The sequence below is a fragment of the Megalops cyprinoides genome, chromosome 4 (genome assembly GCF_013368585.1).
Source record: "Megalops cyprinoides isolate fMegCyp1 chromosome 4, fMegCyp1.pri, whole genome shotgun sequence".
NCBI classification, from domain to species: domain Eukaryota; kingdom Metazoa; phylum Chordata; class Actinopteri; order Elopiformes; family Megalopidae; genus Megalops; species Megalops cyprinoides.
This window is the reverse complement of record NC_050586.1, coordinates 6,671,207-6,688,110: the sequence shown is the minus strand read 5'-3', so window position 1 is coordinate 6,688,110 and position 16,904 is coordinate 6,671,207. Positions and strand designations below refer to the sequence as shown.

Sequence of the window (16,904 nt, the reverse complement as noted above, 5' to 3'; positions counted from 1 at the left end):
CTTTCAGTTACATATTGTGAAGGGATTTATGAGATAATTATTCCGAAATGATGGTGATTCGCACATTAGTAATGCAGAGAAGAGAAGAGGAGTGGAATTTTACATTATGCAGGATGTTTTGCAGAGTATCCCTGTATCCCAGGTAATCTTGGCAGCTACATTACCAGTCATTTTACATTAGTCATTTGTGCAGTTAATAGCTTAATTGTGCCCTGCAGGAACAGAAGCAGTGGTTTTGGTAATTATCGTCTCACCAGTTTGGTGTATTGACTTACAGTACCTGGTGGGCAACAGACACCTTCATCAAATGTTGAGAGGACAAGAGAGAGGAAGAGGGATGCCTGAGAATCAGTCAGTCTGTGGAAGAAGAGGAAAGAAGACATCATGTATCATTCCATCAACAGATGGGAGTTGTGTTTTAAGTTTACATAGTGGGTTCAGAAGATGACTCAAATGCACAATGTGATGATAGTATGAGTGTTATAAATTTGTGTGTTTGGCTCATCTGGAATATGGAATTTTTTTTCCCAGATGGGTTCGACTACAGAAATAAGCATTCAGGTGGCAGAGCTGAGAGGCATGATAAAGTCTCAACAGGCATGCTGTTGGTCTGCATGGCTAGTGACCTGAATCTTCACCTCATGAGCAAGAGGGATCTCTTTGTGTGCTGTGAGGAGGGCCTGCAGTTGTCAAGACAGGAATAATTGGCTACCGTCCTGGCTGTACAGCTTAGGGAACTGAGCTAAATGGATATCTTGATTTGCAAAGTGAATAGCTGGGACTACAATTTAAAACCTGCAGCAGATCATAATGCTTATATCATATCTTATGTCACATTACATTTGCATAGCAGATGCTCTTTCCCAGAGCAACTTATGTGGTGTATTTATTTTACATTTTATCCCCATACACAGGTGGACATAAACTAAGGCAATTCCAGTTAAGTGCCTTGCCCAAGGGTAGAACAGCAGGAGCCAACCTGGGAGTTGAACAGGTGACCATTGGGTTACGAGCCCTGCTCCTTACCACCACACCACGGTGATGAATGCTTCAGAGCTTAATAAATGAGTTTGGAACTGATTGTATAAAAAAAAAAAAAAAAAAAAAAAACAAGGTCAATATGAGTGCAAGACACTTTTATGCAAGACAAGACACTTTTACACAGTTATGTGTGTAGCTTGTGTTTTGTGTGTTTTTCAAATGTAGAAACCTGTCTTCTGTGAGAGCGCAAGCTTTTGGGTGTGACACTACAGCAACATTATGCCATTATAATTGTTGCAAATGTAAGAGTAAAGCTGGGTTTTACGAATGAATTGATTTAAATACATTTTCATTTATTTGTAATTTATTTATATTATTTAAATAGGTAGTACAGAGTCATTGACTTATAAATTACATTTCAAATGTAAATATTTTAAATGAGTAATGGTCTATGTGTTATTATGGTTATGTGTTATTATTATTCACCAAACGTATTCAGCCTACTTCAATATTCACTTGTGCTGTTGAACATGGAGGCGATATTAAATAAGAATACCAAAATCTTGTTTGATAATTTCTCTGTACAAGTATCAGCGTTGAAAAGGTGAGGATACAATGTTTTCACCTCCCCAAGAGGACGAAGGTCAGCACAAAAAATGTGAATAATACTTCTTGAGACCGTGCAGTATGAGATTTTCACGTAGACGTTAACATGTGATTTGGAACTTTTTTGAAAGACGAAGACTGCCGTAGAGTGCTCCTATACAACTTCGCAATGGTGACATTTTCATAGATTTGCCATAGATATTCAAGTTTATGCAACCGCGGGGAAAGGTTCGCTGGTAGATGTCCTTAACCAATAGTTAGAGGGGGAGGTAAAACTGCTGATACTGAGATGAGGTTGCACATGCCAAGACGCCCCTCCTGATTAGCCCGTGAGAGACGTACGGTTTAGCTAGCAAATCCATTTACCTCCTCCGGTAAAATCGAAGAGGTTTGGAAATGTCTGCGGCACAGTTTGAAACTTTGGAAAAGACGTTGGAAACGCATCTCCCTCCCGAAGAGCTGAAGGAAGTCAGGAGGATATTGTTCGGGAATGGCGCGAAGTAAGTAGTAACAAGAAGGTCAGTTGAACACTCCGCTCAGCGCGTGTATTGCATACACTACAAGTCCCAGAGTGCCATACGCTAAACTTGTGTCATAAATACGCCGAGATAACTGTACTATATTAAGATGGTGGTGTTATGGCTAACCTACAAGTGAACTACTAAAAGTGCTCAGAGAATCCACATAAGTAGGTCACGTACAGTAGGCCTAATTTGTTCAGTTTGCCAACTAATAGCAAAACACGTAACAATAGCAGGGAAACTATATTGAAAATAGTAGCGTTAACTCTAAAAATATAAATGAAGGCCCAGTAGCTAGCAAATTATTTGTACAGAATCAGTTTAGTTAAACTCTGATACCTTGTCGTTCTTTGTGGAGTCAATTATTTATACCAACGGACTTTGATCCGTGTCAGATCTCACAAAGGCCATTCAACTGTGTTAACCTGTGTTGTGTAGCGACAATTGGATTTACCCTGGTTGTCAGTGATTCAGGGTTGCGGAGTGCTCTCGCAGATCTCGCGTATTTGCTGTAAAATCACTTCTCTCTCAGCATGGCTAGAGTGTTTACGACTGAATAACGTCAGATATTGTATATTTTTGTTTTTATATTTTATCCAGATCAGTTTATCTTAAAATATTCGTTATCCATTTATACTGCTGGATATTTACTGAAACAATTCAGGCTGAGCACCTTGGCCAAGGACACAACAACACGGAGCTGCTTAGGAGTGGGCTCTAACCGTGTAACCTTTGAATTATAAGACCAACGCCTTGACCACTACACCACGCTGCGAGTGTCATCCCCGAGTTGAACCTGTGATAACGTTTGTTATTTACCTTGTCTGCAAGAGAGAACGGATGACCTCAAACCTCAAGAAAGAATAACCTTTGTTTCAACAACAGTTGTTTTATATTTATCAAACCAGGACCCACTTTAAAAAGCAGCAACTAAAATCGTTGCATAAAAGACACCAGCATCTCAGTTCTACCCTTTGCCAGCGCAGTGCCCGTTGCGGGGGGAGGTGAAAGTTGCTCTCCCTCGTTACAGGAAGCTGGAGCTGCCGCAGTCCGCAGTGGAGGCTGCAGCGGAGCGCAACTTCGAGCTGCAGGGGTGCGCGTTCGAGGCTGCGCGCGAACAGCTCAGGCAGCCACGCGCCGTCCGCGTGGGTCTCATCCAGAACGCCATCGTCCTGCCCACTGATGCCCCTGTTATGGAGCAGGTAGCATAAGAAGGATGGGTGGCCGCAGCCTTGATAGGAGTTTTTTTTTTTTTTATAACTGTTAGTGGGTCTGCTGTTACAGGACATGAGGGGCTTCCTGGCAGTGCGTTTAAGTCAGTGATTAAGTACCCTGAACAAGTTTAATACTCACTGAAGTATAGTTTAATATTGAATAGTTAAATAATGCTTAAGCCCAAATTTTGGTGTATTATGCTGGATTTCTGGGCATATTTCAAATGATTCACTACTGTATATGGTTGAATGGTTAGATTTAGTGCTCTGTAAAGGACAGAAGAAGGTTTATTATACAGCCCTCTGTGCTCTGTATTCTGTTAATGTGTGATCACCTGAAAGCACAGTAATGGAGACTACTGCATTCTCAAACACCAGGGTTTCTGTGGCCCATGCCAAAATGCTGGGGCGAGGTTTTTGGGGGTCTGTGACACGTGGTTGTTAGCGCACATAAAGAAGCACACAACCTGCAAAACCCCTGTTCCTCATGCCTTGAGTTCTCATGTTGTGTACAGAACGCGTTAACGTTCTCATTTTGCAACTGAAAGCAAATCCGCGGCATTTAATGTCGTGACCATGATAGAAATCAACCTATTGAATTTCACGGATGGGGGGGCCTTATTTTCTGAGCAAAAAGGAACAGTCAGATAATAGCTAATAGACAAAATGGGTAGGTAAAGAGGTAGCTGTGTTGTTGGGTTTTGTGAGGTGAGATGCACCTTGTGTGTCAGCTTGTTCCAAACAAACTCTTAGGTAACCATGTTCCCAACACCATGTAATGGCGCTTTCCAGGGGGGATGTTACCCTATCGTGATCTCGGTTTAATGGAAAATGGGAGCCCTACAGCCCTGTCCCCACGCCCTTCAGCTCGGAGACTCCGTCCTCAGCTGTCCTGTGTAATTGCTGGTTTTCAAAGCATGCAGTGGTGGTGGATGTGTTTCGTTCAAAAATGACTTGGCCAGTTCAGTCCCTCGTAAAGTAAGGTGATTCTTTCTGCTTGGACACAGTAGCATGACAGTCTTATTACGGTTTGTAGTGTGACCCGGTAAGAATGAGTGCTTTTCTCCTCTGATCTCATGAATATTCTTTGTTGTTGGAGCGTTTCATATTTGGCTCCATGGCAATGACTCAGTTATCAGTCCTGTTTGGTAGCCCAACATTTGGTTGTGAGTATAACGTTCAGTTACTCCGAACCCTGTCGTAGCGCCGATGTGGCGTCCCTGAAGGGTCTGCCAGCAGAGGCAATTTGCAGTTTTCTGTCTAAATGCAAAAGAGTGGCCTTTGATTAGCCTCTGCTGCAGTCAGACGGAGTGCGACAGAGGAGAGAGGGAGACGTGTGCGGTTATGAGGTCACTGAGATGGATGGCTCACTGCGGCATCTCCTCCGTGCAGATCTCCGCCCTGCACAGACGGGTGGCCGACATGGTGGAGGTGGCTGCCCTTTGCGGGGTGAACATTGTCTGCTTTCAGGAGGCTTGGAGTGAGTAACCCCCCCCCCCCCGTCTCTCTGTGCCTTTCCTTCGAATAAACCAATCACACGTTCGGTTTTTTCTAGTAAAGCAACATTAATTATCAGCTTGTCACACACAAATTCAGAGTTGGCATTATTCAGAAGGAATAAAAAATGACTCCCTGATTCTGTTCTTTAAGATACAGAGGCAAGGTGAAGAGCATGGTCATTCAATTAACACATAAACAGGTTATATAAAGTAACCTCCCCCCTTCCCCAAGAAGGAGATACTTTACATTCAAGCAAGACAAGGAGATTAGTCACATACATGGCTTAAATCACAGATCATCCGTTAACACAACAAACACATGAACACATTCGATAAGTTATCTCACCCCCAACCCCCCCCCCCCGCCATTTAAACATCACAGTCCAGGAGATGCCTTATGTTTTAACACCCCAAACAAGGATATGTCACACATTCAAAAGACCCAAACAAGGAAATTCTTGACATTCAAACACCACTCAAATATGTAGTTTAATTCCCATGCCATCCTGGCTCACTAAGGTAGCAGCTGGGAACATGCAGTTTCGGTGATTTCCTAGAACGTGTTCCTCTACTTTCAGATAGACCACTATGCTGCCATAGGGCTTCATCAGGCAATTAGGATGCACTTTACACTTGCTGAGCTGTACAGCCCTGCTATGAAAATTTATTCCAATCTATTTTGATCGACTATAAATAATATCATTGCTTCATTTAATATTGCCATTTTAAAAACAGCACCCTGTTTGCCAGGAATCGCTAATAATTGTATACCCTTGTTTTCAGTTGGGGGTGGGGGAGGGATGGGAACATTTCATGATCTAGTATGCATTGCCCTGGGTGTGCATCACAGCAGAATGTTTCTGTCTCCAAAAGTGGTGTCAGACACGTCCGTGTAAGCAGGCCAGATCCGTTCTCTTGTTTGCTTTGGCTTTTTGAAGACATTTTTAGCCTACCCTGACGAAATGGGGACCTGTGCTCCTCTTGCTCTGTCCCAGCAACCCCCACCCCCCCACCCCCAATCCGAACCAAAATTCCCACTGCAGAGGCCTGCAACCCCACCACCCTTGAGAAATGGAGCAGCAAGCGTGTGTGGATGCTCCGTGTCACGGCCGTCATGAAACGTCTGCTGTCTCTGGAGACGTACGGGGCTGGCTGAAGTTATGGACGTGAGAGCTATATTTCAGAGCTGATTTTATAGCCGGGGTTTGGAAGGCAGCTCTGTTTGTGAGTGTGTATTGGATGGTGAATTGTTGTTTTCTAGGGCTTAAATATCTGATGTTAACAGACAAGTGAGGTATTCTGGTGGTGAATGTGGTCAGCATGAGCAGTTTTTGATGTGTTCTTTCATCAGCACAATGTAGAATAAGTTGGACACTGTCTTTGATAAGAGTGGAACATTACTAAAATGGCAGCTACTCTTAGGGCACAGGTTAGACTAAAATGGAGATGCTCAAGATGAAATCTACATTATTACCCTAAAATACTCTCACATTTAGGTTGCTATATTGGTCCAGCCCAATCATGGAGCAGTGTTTTGTGCACGATAGTGGTGTTGCAAAAATGGAGTATAGTCAAAATGTTAAACAAGAGATAATTGAATAATTGCATCGTATATAAAAAGTAAATAGTGAGACAGAGAGACCACCAGTATGAAACCTTTATGAAATGTTAAATTGGTTTAACATCTTAAATCTGACATCCTGCCAAATACTGTACTGTTCAGACAAATTACATCTAATTCTCAGATGACATTCTCAGAAATATTTACCCAATTTGTGCTAGTTTTTGTTGGCCATAATCACATGAGGTCTGCTGTATGACAAAAACACAACTTTGGATCAGGGATCTGGAGGATGTAGGGGTGGACTGGAGTGATTTGGAGGGTTCAGGGATGGATTTGAGTTATCTGTAGGGTTCAGGGATGGATTGGAGTGATCATGGGGTTTTAGAGGTGGATTAGGGTGATCTGGTGGGTGTAGAGGTGGATTGGGGTGATCTGGGGGGTTCAGGAGTGGATTGGAGTGATCTGGAGGGTTCAGGGATGGATTGGAGTGATCATGGGGTTTTAGAGGTGGATTAGAGTGACCTGGAGTGTTCAGGGATGGATTGGAGTGATCCTGGGGTTTTAGAGGTGGATTAGGGTGATCTGGTGGGTGTAGATGTGGATAGGAGTTATCTGGGGGGTTCGGCAGGAGATTGGAGTTATCTGGGGTGTTCAGGGATGGATTGGAGTTATCTGGAGGTGGATTCACTTTGCCGCCCACAGCCATGCCCTTTGCATTCTGTACCCGGGAGAAGGCACCCTGGACAGAGTTTGCAGAGTCCGCCGAAGAGGGGCTGACCACCCGCTTCTGCCAAGAGGTGAGAGTTTAGGGTTCAAAGGGTCATGTTAGGTAGAGTACAACAATGAAAGAACATGGTGGGTGGCCTGTTCACCATTTTACAAATGAATATACTGCTTTATTATTAATGTTATGTTATTATATTGTATCATAGTTGTAATAAAGTATAATTGAATGTAGTTGTGTAATACATTATATTATTGTCATTTACCAGATACTGTTACATAGGTTACAATTTGATCCATTTATACAGCTGGATATTCACTGAGGCAGTTGTGGGTTAAGTACCTTTTCCAAGGGTACAGCCGCAGTCTTCCACCAGGGAATCGAACCAGCAACCTTAACCTTACCACTATGCTACACTGCTGCCCTTTACATAACTGTCTGCCTGTACTTTGTAGCTGGCGAAGAAGTACAACATGGTGGTGGTGTCGCCCATTCTGGAGCGGGACGAGGTCCACGGGGGCACGCTGTGGAACACGGCAGTCGTGGTCTCAAACTCGGGGACCGTGCTGGGCAAGACCCGCAAGAACCACATTCCCCGGGTGGGCGACTTCAACGAGGTTTGTGTAGTGTTGATGGCCTCAGTGTGCTGCCTTCTGTTTGCTTCAGAAACCACAGAACACTCACATACGCTGGGTGCAGCAGACGTGATGTATTTCTCTCAAGGCTGCACTGTACCAGCTTTGGCTGCTGTGAGGTGTATCTGCATTGCCAGGGCACTTGCTTAGCAGACGCTCTTCTCCTGGGTGGCTTATATAGCTTATCGCTTTCATGTTATCTATACAGCTGGATGTATACTGAGGCCATTCAGGTTAAGTACCCTTGACCAAGGGTACAACAGCAGTGGCCTTCGCTGGAATTGAACCTGCAACCTTTAAGTTATGAGCCTAGCTTCTTACCACAACAGCAGAGAGTAAGTGCAGACAACAGGTAACAGCACAGCCTTGGCTCATTCAAACCTGCTTGCATGCTAAGTGAGGTAAGGGCTTCCTTTCACTGGCAATCAGACATAGGTCGACTGATAGGCAGATCTGTAGTACAGGGCTTTCAGTATGGACTCGCTGTGTTGTAAAATGTATGGCCTGGGTTTGAAGCCAGCCATGTCGTTCACTGACAATGACTGGGAGCCCGCAGCAGCAGAGGAAATTGGCTTTGTTCCTTTGGGGACAGGGGTGCGTAGGTCAGCCAGGGCCTCCTCATTGCACCGGGTGGCGTGCGAATGTATCAGAGGATTGCACTAGCTGTGCCCTGTCTTTCTGCACAGAGGTTTCCATGGTGACGCGAGCTTAATGTACGATTGATTCCACATGAAAAATGGGAAAAACCATACAGAAAAAAAACAAACAAAAAAAAAAAAAAAATCAAATGTCCACGCATGCTGTGAGACCAGAGGGGTCAGTGACTACCCTTAGCGCTGTGCGTGCTCTGCTGCCTCCCTCCATTCATCCGGTGCCGCTTCGTGCCTGTGATGCTCTGACATAAACACACCATCTGGGAAAAGTCCGGTCCCCCGCCTTTCCAGGAAAAGCTGGCCTGCTGTGGATCACGGAATTACAGCAGCGGCAACAGCATTGGCCGCAAAGCCCCTAATTCATAAAAGATGCCAAAGGGTTAATCAAAGGTGTATGACAAAGCATAATTCCACTAATGCTGTCACTGTCAGTATTTATCTGGCCCGTGACACCAGGCTGCTGTCAGCTTATTCCTTGCCTATTCCTTTGTTGTAAATAATTTGTTGTGATGATAATTACCGTGACATCTAAAACTACCACCTGTAGATTAATTTTAGACGTATCACTATCCTGCATGAAATTGGATCTGGGGCTTATTGTAAGGCTGTTCCCGGCTTGGAGTTAATCCTGTAACCATGTGCACAACTGGCCTCTGGTTAAGGTTGTCAGACTTGATGCTCCTGTGGTTGTTTTTGAAGAGGCATGCGCCTCCTTGTGCTGTAAGTGTTAATGGCCTTTCATGTCTGTAAGGTCAGTGTTAGAGATTTGTTGGCCGTTAGCACATCTCACAACATTGAGTCCCCAGAGAGTGCTTTGGGTGATTGACAAAGCATGTCCCAACTACAGTTATAATCTATGCATGAAAGGTTGGTACATTGTGACCACACAGGTGCATTTTATACCCTGATACTGTTCAGATTGCCTTATGCGCCCGCCCTCTTGGTCGAGATAATTTTCTTCTTTACCTTCTCAGTCCTTTGTATTATTAGAGCATTTGTCAATCACTTGTTTTTAATTTTAACAAATACATGCCAGGTATTACTTTCTCTCACACTAAAAACAGGATTTAATTAAATTTTGTGATTGCTTAACTCCCCACACTGTTTGCAAAGAATGAAATTAAAGCTTCAATATTTTAATTGTGAGTGGAAGTTAATAAAGTTAATAAATTACTTTCCCTCACATACTAACAGGATTTATTGAATTAATTTTTGTGATTCCTGAACCCCCCATACTGTGTTTGGGAAGAATGAAATTAAAACTTTACTGTTTAATTATGAGTCACAGTTAATGACAAATGTTGTCTGAATACCGCCTTTTGTGATATTTGTATTTTGAAACTCTTAATTGTTGTCCAGCACAAACTCCCATTCATTCATGGCACTACAAAAGAGATCAAAAGAGACTGACTCCGGACATGTGGTCTGGGAATCTAATGAGGATTTCCTGTGTCACTCATGCTTGTTTTATTCCAGTTTGAGAAAAACATGCTGTCTAAATTGTGCAGAGAAGTAATTGTTTCTATTTAAAATACCATTATGGCAATCTGCTGTGAGCCAGATTCTCTCAGGCACTGAACAGGTTATCAGGTCTTCACAAACCAGATGGCCTTGCAGTGAATATGATGTGTATCTCCTTCGGATGGACAGTCTTGTGTAGACAGCAACATAATCGATGACCTGTACATTTTTGTCCTGTTTGGATTGAATATACAGGTCATGGTGAGTTATGTAAGTGTACAACTCAGAAATGATGGAAGAACGCAGTATACAATCAAATGAATAGTGTCCTCTTCAGCCTTTGAATAGTAAGTAGTCATGGTCCTCGGTTCCAGACTGATGACCCATTAAAGGTAATAGTTTGAAGCGGTCTTGCTTTTTTTAGACAGAGAGGGGGAGAAAGGCGCAAGAATTGTGTTTTATTGAGTGTGGCCGCATCTACAATGAACAATGGGAAAAGCCCTTATTAAGATGCCTGCGCTGCCTGTTTTTCCATAAATATATTTATTTCAGCCTTCAGCCTAACTAACTATGACAAATCCATGATGCCCTGTTCTTGAACTCACAACTTCACCTCACAAAACACAGAGTTTTCTGCCAGGCCAACGAGACCCTTGTCAATATAGCAAGGCCTCCCGTATCCTTTATGAACACGACACAGTTCTAATTGGACCATTCAGAGCCGTCCTCTTCTCTTCCGCCCCGACCGTGCATTCATTTGTTCATACAATGACACACAGCTCCTGGTCACAGTACCGCAGTTATTACCGAGTGTTCTGGATGCAAATCAAAGACCCTGAAACCCTGAGAGAGATGGCTAAAAAAAAAGTTTGTATGTATCCAATGATCCGTATGTGATTCTTACTGTATTGTACATGTACATGTTTTTCACTGAGATATTTTTATCTCATGCTACATGACAATACATTTGGAATGATAAATTTATGAACACATAAATCCTATGTGCTGACCACTTTTATTGCTCTACACTGATATGTATCAGTCAACAATTACGGTATGGCTATTTTTGAGACTAGCATGAGAAAGGCTCACTATGCCATATTTTGTTATAGAAAATGTGTGTGCATTTGTGTGTGTGTGTGTGCATGCACATGCTCATTATTGTGTGGTTGATATGTCCAAATTCTGGACATCCGTCATCAATGCGTACTAAATAGAATAAAACATTGGTGTTGTCTTGGTTGTAGTTATCGCCCCCACACTCTGTATAAATTCCGCTTCTTCCCAGCTCAATGATAACTTTGGCAGTGCCTGTCGTAAATATTTCTGATGAATAAGGTACCTCACTTTGACAGCGTCCACGCGACACTGAGAAATAGGCAAGCGAGCATTTCTCAAACTCGCAGCTGCAAAACATTTATTTTCCTCCTATCAGCTGTAGTGCCATTTGTAGACTTTCTGACATTTAGTGATCATCCTTCAAGTGCCAAAGATTGCAAGCTCGTGCCTTTATTTTGATTAATTTGCCAATACTTAGGTAAAATGACATAGAAGATTTACACAAAGGCCTCCATTCAATCTAACCACAATGATGATGTCTGAATGTAACTTGCTTTTGTTTTATCTGCTTTACACCAGTAGTATAACATCTGCAGTGGATCTAACTACCCTCCCCCCATGAAAAAAAACATTACAGTTAATTAAATTTATTCACAAAGATAAGGATAAATGGCAACGTACACTGCATATACTGAATAGAGGCCTTAGTTTTATTCCTTATTTATTCCCAAGGTTAGAGGGCAGGAAGATGGTCATGTACGTGATTACTGACATGTAATCTTTCTCGTGATGCCAGTATCAGCCCGTGTTATTTCTCACGTCTGCAAAACAGTCCACCTACTACATGGAGGGAAACACGGGTCACCGAGTGTTCCAGACCCAATTCGGCAAGATCGCGGTCAACATCTGCTACGGGCGCCATCACCCCCTCAACTGGTTCATGTACAGCATGAACGGAGCCGAGATCATCTTCAACCCCTCTGCCACCGTGGGAGAGCTCAGGTGGGCAAACTGCATTTCTCAGCGATGATCATATTCATGGAAATGAGTGTGTCATTCCTAAACGTTTCATCTAGATTATTCGAAAATCCACATGAATAAACATCCTGTTTATGTCAGCTGCGTGTCTGCAACTTTTGAAAAATTCATGCTTCGGCTGAATTGTTTGTTTTCAAAATTTACCCTCGTGACAGTAACGTACGTGCTGAAAGCCTGGGCATATGTGTGATATACTGAGAGAGAGAACATTCAGACTAAGTAATTTCAGCACTGTGCTTTGACAGTACTGAGTTTGGGAGTGGACCCTGGCTCGCGGGGGCTAATTTGGCTAATTTGTGGTCGCGTGTGGTTGACTTTGCAGTGAACCCATGTGGCCCATCGAGGCGAGGAACGCAGCCATTGCCAACCACTGCTTCACCTGCGCCATCAACCGGGTTGGAATGGTGGGTAGGGGCTCGGTGCTGGGACCAGGCCCAAACCCCCCCCCCCCCCCCCCCGGCGCTGTTTTAGTCCTCCTCCACAGATCTCTGACACAGTCCCTGGCATGGTCCGGTTCCTGGCTTCCCTCAAAGGGCTGCAAATATGCATATTTTGCATCTGGGAAAGTCATTTTAAGATAACGAAGACTCCCAATCATATCCTTAAATAGACATGAAGGGTAGCCCTGTGAGAAAATAAAACCCGGGGAAAATGTTTTGTTGGACAGACCAAGCATTTATGAATGAGATTTGTAAGGGCCACTGACTTGTTGTGTGCTTAGTATGTCCAGCTGAAGGCTCTCCCAGCGTAAATGCAAAACATAAAAATTAGGTCCATAAAATTAGTTCCACGTTATGCTCAGCTGCTACAGTAGTCAAATGAAGTTAGTACTCTTCAAGTTCCATTCTAAAGCAACCCTGCAAAGGACTAACTCAAAATGTTTAGCAAAACAGCAAAACAAAACTGAGTTCTTGTGTGACCCTACCATGGAGGTAGCCATTAGGCAGTGATTCTTTTCTGGCAGACGGCAAAGTAATTGTGAGAATATGGAAGATGAAAAAGGTGCAGTTGTGAATATAAGGAGGAATTAGGAAATGAATGTAGAATGCTGCATTCAATACTGCCCTCTGCTGCTCTCTCTATCATATGGTCTTCTGCCTTTGCCAGGTCAAATCATCTTTCAGAACCAGTTTAATCCAGGAAGGAAATGCCACAAAGGTCACAGTGAAATGAGTGTAGAAATGCATTCCTTATGAATTTTGTTCTTATATGCCTTGTTCTATCGTCAGGAACATTTCAAGAATGAGTTCACCTCTGGGGATGGTAAGAAAGGTAAGCGTTGCCTGACACAGTCAGGTATTCCATAGTTATGCATGAACAACAACAGTCTGTAATATGAAGCATTTTCATGTTTTGCCCATCTCTCGAAAGCACCATCACCTCACCTGTGGAGCACCTTTCTAAACATCCACACAGCAGACAGTGCAAGACAGCTGGAAGCAGTAGATATTTCTACACATCTCAAGAATTTACTGCTGTTAAAGGCCATGATATGCATAAAAGCAGTAATAGAACAACAAATTCATCCCATTACCTTTTGTAATGTTTGCCATTGAATGATAAAATGAGTTCATAAGCTTAATGTTTGGAGTGGATATGTAATAACAGCAGTCCAAACAGTTAGTATTCTGGATAAAATAGTTTAGGAATACTAGCAAAATATTACATCAGGACCCTGTTAAAATATCATCACTAAACCTCAAGTTCTTCCACTTTTTTTACTTTCTCTTTCTTGACCCTCTGTTAATACATCAACTACAAAAGACAAAAGCACTATGCACTAGCACTATGCTTCTACACGTGATTCATGTGTGCACTTCAGACATTTACTGAAGCAATTCAGGTTTAGTGCCCTCACTAAAGCACACAACAGATGACCTTGGGAATCCAAGCTCATTTCCTTGACTGCAGTGGCCCTGCCTACATTTTTAGCATAAGGCTGCGAGTTAAAAAGTTGGCCAGGAGACGAACAGATTGGTCCGTTCATCGATGAGAGAGCACGGGCCATTCCCGGACAGGGAGTAGCCCCGGGAGCCAATCAGGACGCGCCGTACCGGGTGTTGGCTGTCAGGAATATCCCCCCTGTCTGTCTGCTGTTTACTTATTGATGGCGACTCTCTCGGTGCTTGAAACAAGGTGGATGCCAGCTCCTGTCTCACCCTCCCCCAGCCCCCCAATCACCGTCGCCACCACCACCTGTGACAACAGGTGTCATGCTGTTGAAAACAACATCGGCTCAGCCCACACAGGGCTCATTACCATTGCATAAGGCGGAGTGTAGAACATGCAGCCTACAGCTATAGAGTTACATTTCCGGGGAATCTGTGCAGCTATACCCACTACCGCACACCACAACTGTGGGAAGGACTTATGAATACTGTGGGGTTCAAATATCTTTTCCAGGAGTCAGTGCAGGAGATTTACAGAACAGGAAATGCAGCCTCATGTACAATTTTAAGTCTGTTCAACACTGCCAGGATGTAATTTCCATATGACAAAAAATCTGAAAATGTGTAAATACATCATACATTTATTTCATAATCCTCCTTGAACTTGAGAATCATACTGAGTAGTTTATCCATGAATCATACTTTAAGACAGATGACAGGGATATATCTGGCTGTTAGGATATGCAGAACAGCACAGCTGCCTGCCCACAAAGAAATGTAGTGATTGTTGATAATTTACAATTTAAAAACACGTACAGAGTAAAAAATTTTATATCACCATTCCTAAACTTCTGCCTTCTTGAAGGGGGTTGTTGCTGTCTGGAGCTACACGTGGATCTACGAGAACCTTGTGACCTCTCGTCTCGGTTTCTTGCAGCTCACAACGACTTCGGCTACTTCTACGGCTCCAGCTATGTGGCCGCGCCAGACGGCAGCCGTTCCCCGGGCCTCTCCAGAACCCATGACGGACTTCTGGTGGCGGAACTGGACCTGAACCTGAACCGGCAGATCAGTGACAAGTGGAGCTTCAAGGTTAGCAGTCGCTTGTTTTTCCATTGCGGTTGCTGCGCCGGAGGTTGACTTTGCTGTGGTACGACCTGGTCACGGTACAGCATCCCTGCTGTGCTTTTTTTGTCCTTTCAAAAAACATGGTCTGTCTATTTTGGGCACGTAACAGATGAACTGTACACATTTGCACATGAGCGCTGTATTAGGCTAAAATCTATTACCACAGGAGACCCGTCTGGGTTTTCATAACATTTTCTACCTCATCTTGCACTCCATTCTGGTGCTCAGTGTATTTCAGACATTGAATGACCACAACTTGACCAGAGTTGTATTCATAGGTTTTGAATGCATTATTTGGGTTTGACCACAACCCACCTGGTCCAATTGTGGCAATTCGGCAATCAGTTACAGGTCACTCGGACTAAATGAATGTAACGACTGATCTGAACAGGGAGCGGATGTGGAGCTAGTGATGTCTGGGTGATGCTGCGTCTCTCAGCCTCAGCTGTAGGTTCCACTGACTTGCCTTCTCTGTGCACGCTTTGCAGATGACAGGGAGGTACGACATGTACGCTCAGGAACTCGCCGAAGCCGTCCGGCATGACTTCAAACCCAACATTGTGACGGAGTAACAGTTCATTATCGCGCTTTAGTGCAGCCGGTGTCCCAACAGACCACAGAATGGGGAAAAGTGTCTGGAGAACAGGAATGGCTGCATAGACTGTTCTTCCTCTGACTGAAATTGACATGAATATTTTTCATAGGTTTATATAATAATGCAGAAGTTGCACCCCCCCCCCCCCCCCACACACACACACACACACACACACACACACAGGCAATGAACAAAACCACTCTTGCCAAAGCAATGTACATAACATACTTCTTTATTGATTACATAAATGTAATTTCATATTTCATAAAAATAAAGTTTACCATTTTAAAACATCCCTTGTGTGCTTAACAAAAATGCACAAGCTGGAATCGTTTGAAAGTAAACAACACCACTAGATTATTATGGGGGAAAAAAAGAATTTCATCTCAGTTAAACTCAACATTGAATAATACTTCATTATGGATGGCATTTAAAAAAATGTAGTGCAATACCTTTACCCATGGTATCTTATTTCTTTTGAAGAACTGCAGCACTGTAAACAGCATGAAATTATGTCCACAAAATGCAGTTTTTAAAAGGGGCCTTATCAGATGATTAAAGGTTTTTAAACAGCAGTAGTGGTCTTCCTCATCCAGAAGCTTTTATGTTTTGTCTACAGTTTGCATGTATCTTGTGTTTGTTGCGAACCACACGGGTTGAAACCATTCCTAACTGATCATATGAGCTGATGCTAACGCATTAGCCTCCTACATCAATACGTACAAGTAGTCTTCCAGGTATTTAATGTGTTCCTTAGTTGACCTGATCTGACCCTGGCCAGCAAAGATCATGAATGGTGCATACTGTGGTAAAAAGCTTTCCTACTAGTGACATTTAAAAATGATGGCCACCACCTCCAGACGAATATGATACTGCAAGTGTCGATACCACCAAAATACAACCAGTTATTTTCCTAGCTTTCTGTTGTAATACTAAGCCCTGGAATAAGTCCCAAACCTATTTGCAAGTCTGCAGCCTGCACCCAGACACTTGCATCAGCCTTGAACTTATTGCATGTGAACAAACACCACATTTAAGACATTCATTTTTAACCAACATTGGCAATATGCATCTATTATATTCAGGTTTTATTTTAATTTATACAACATGAATATAATGACAGCAATCTGATACTTTAATGGATGAATATGAATTTGATAGTGTTTAGCTTTCATCTAGAAAACCACTATAAATATTGATTTTTTTGTTTTTATTCCTTACAATTCTAAATCTGATACATGTGTGGGAATTTAATTACAGCCATGATAATTACGTTTGGCAATTCTAGAATCAGTTAGGAAAAAATATGGAATTGTGAAGTGAAATAAAAGTTAACT

The 16,904-nt window shown here is 42.9% G+C and overlaps 1 protein-coding gene across 1 annotated transcript; it reads left to right on the top strand.

The window, feature by feature from the left end:
- Positions 1-1,983: 1,983 nt before the first annotated feature.
- upb1 (ureidopropionase, beta) lies at positions 1,984-16,737 on the top strand. Its single transcript, XM_036527770.1, has 10 exons — positions 1,984-2,087; positions 3,139-3,310; positions 4,715-4,802; positions 7,088-7,182; positions 7,565-7,726; positions 11,750-11,919; positions 12,278-12,359; positions 13,185-13,227; positions 14,782-14,936; positions 15,461-16,737. The coding sequence occupies exons 1-10, from the start codon at positions 1,984-1,986 to the stop codon at positions 15,542-15,544; spliced, it is 1,155 nt and encodes a 384-aa protein (XP_036383663.1). The 3' UTR covers positions 15,545-16,737.
- Positions 16,738-16,904: the final 167 nt, after the last annotated feature.

Coding starts and splice junctions, on each gene's coding strand:
- upb1 (XM_036527770.1), top strand. CDS start 1,984: ATGTCTGCGGCACAGTTTGAAACTTTGGAAAAGACGTTGGAAACGCAT. Junction 2,088..3,138: donor TTGTTCGGGAATGGCGCGAA/GTAAGTAGTAAC, acceptor CCCTCGTTACAG/GAAGCTGGAGCTGCCGCAGT. Junction 12,360..13,184: donor CCATCAACCGGGTTGGAATG/GTGGGTAGGGGC, acceptor TTCTATCGTCAG/GAACATTTCAAGAATGAGTT.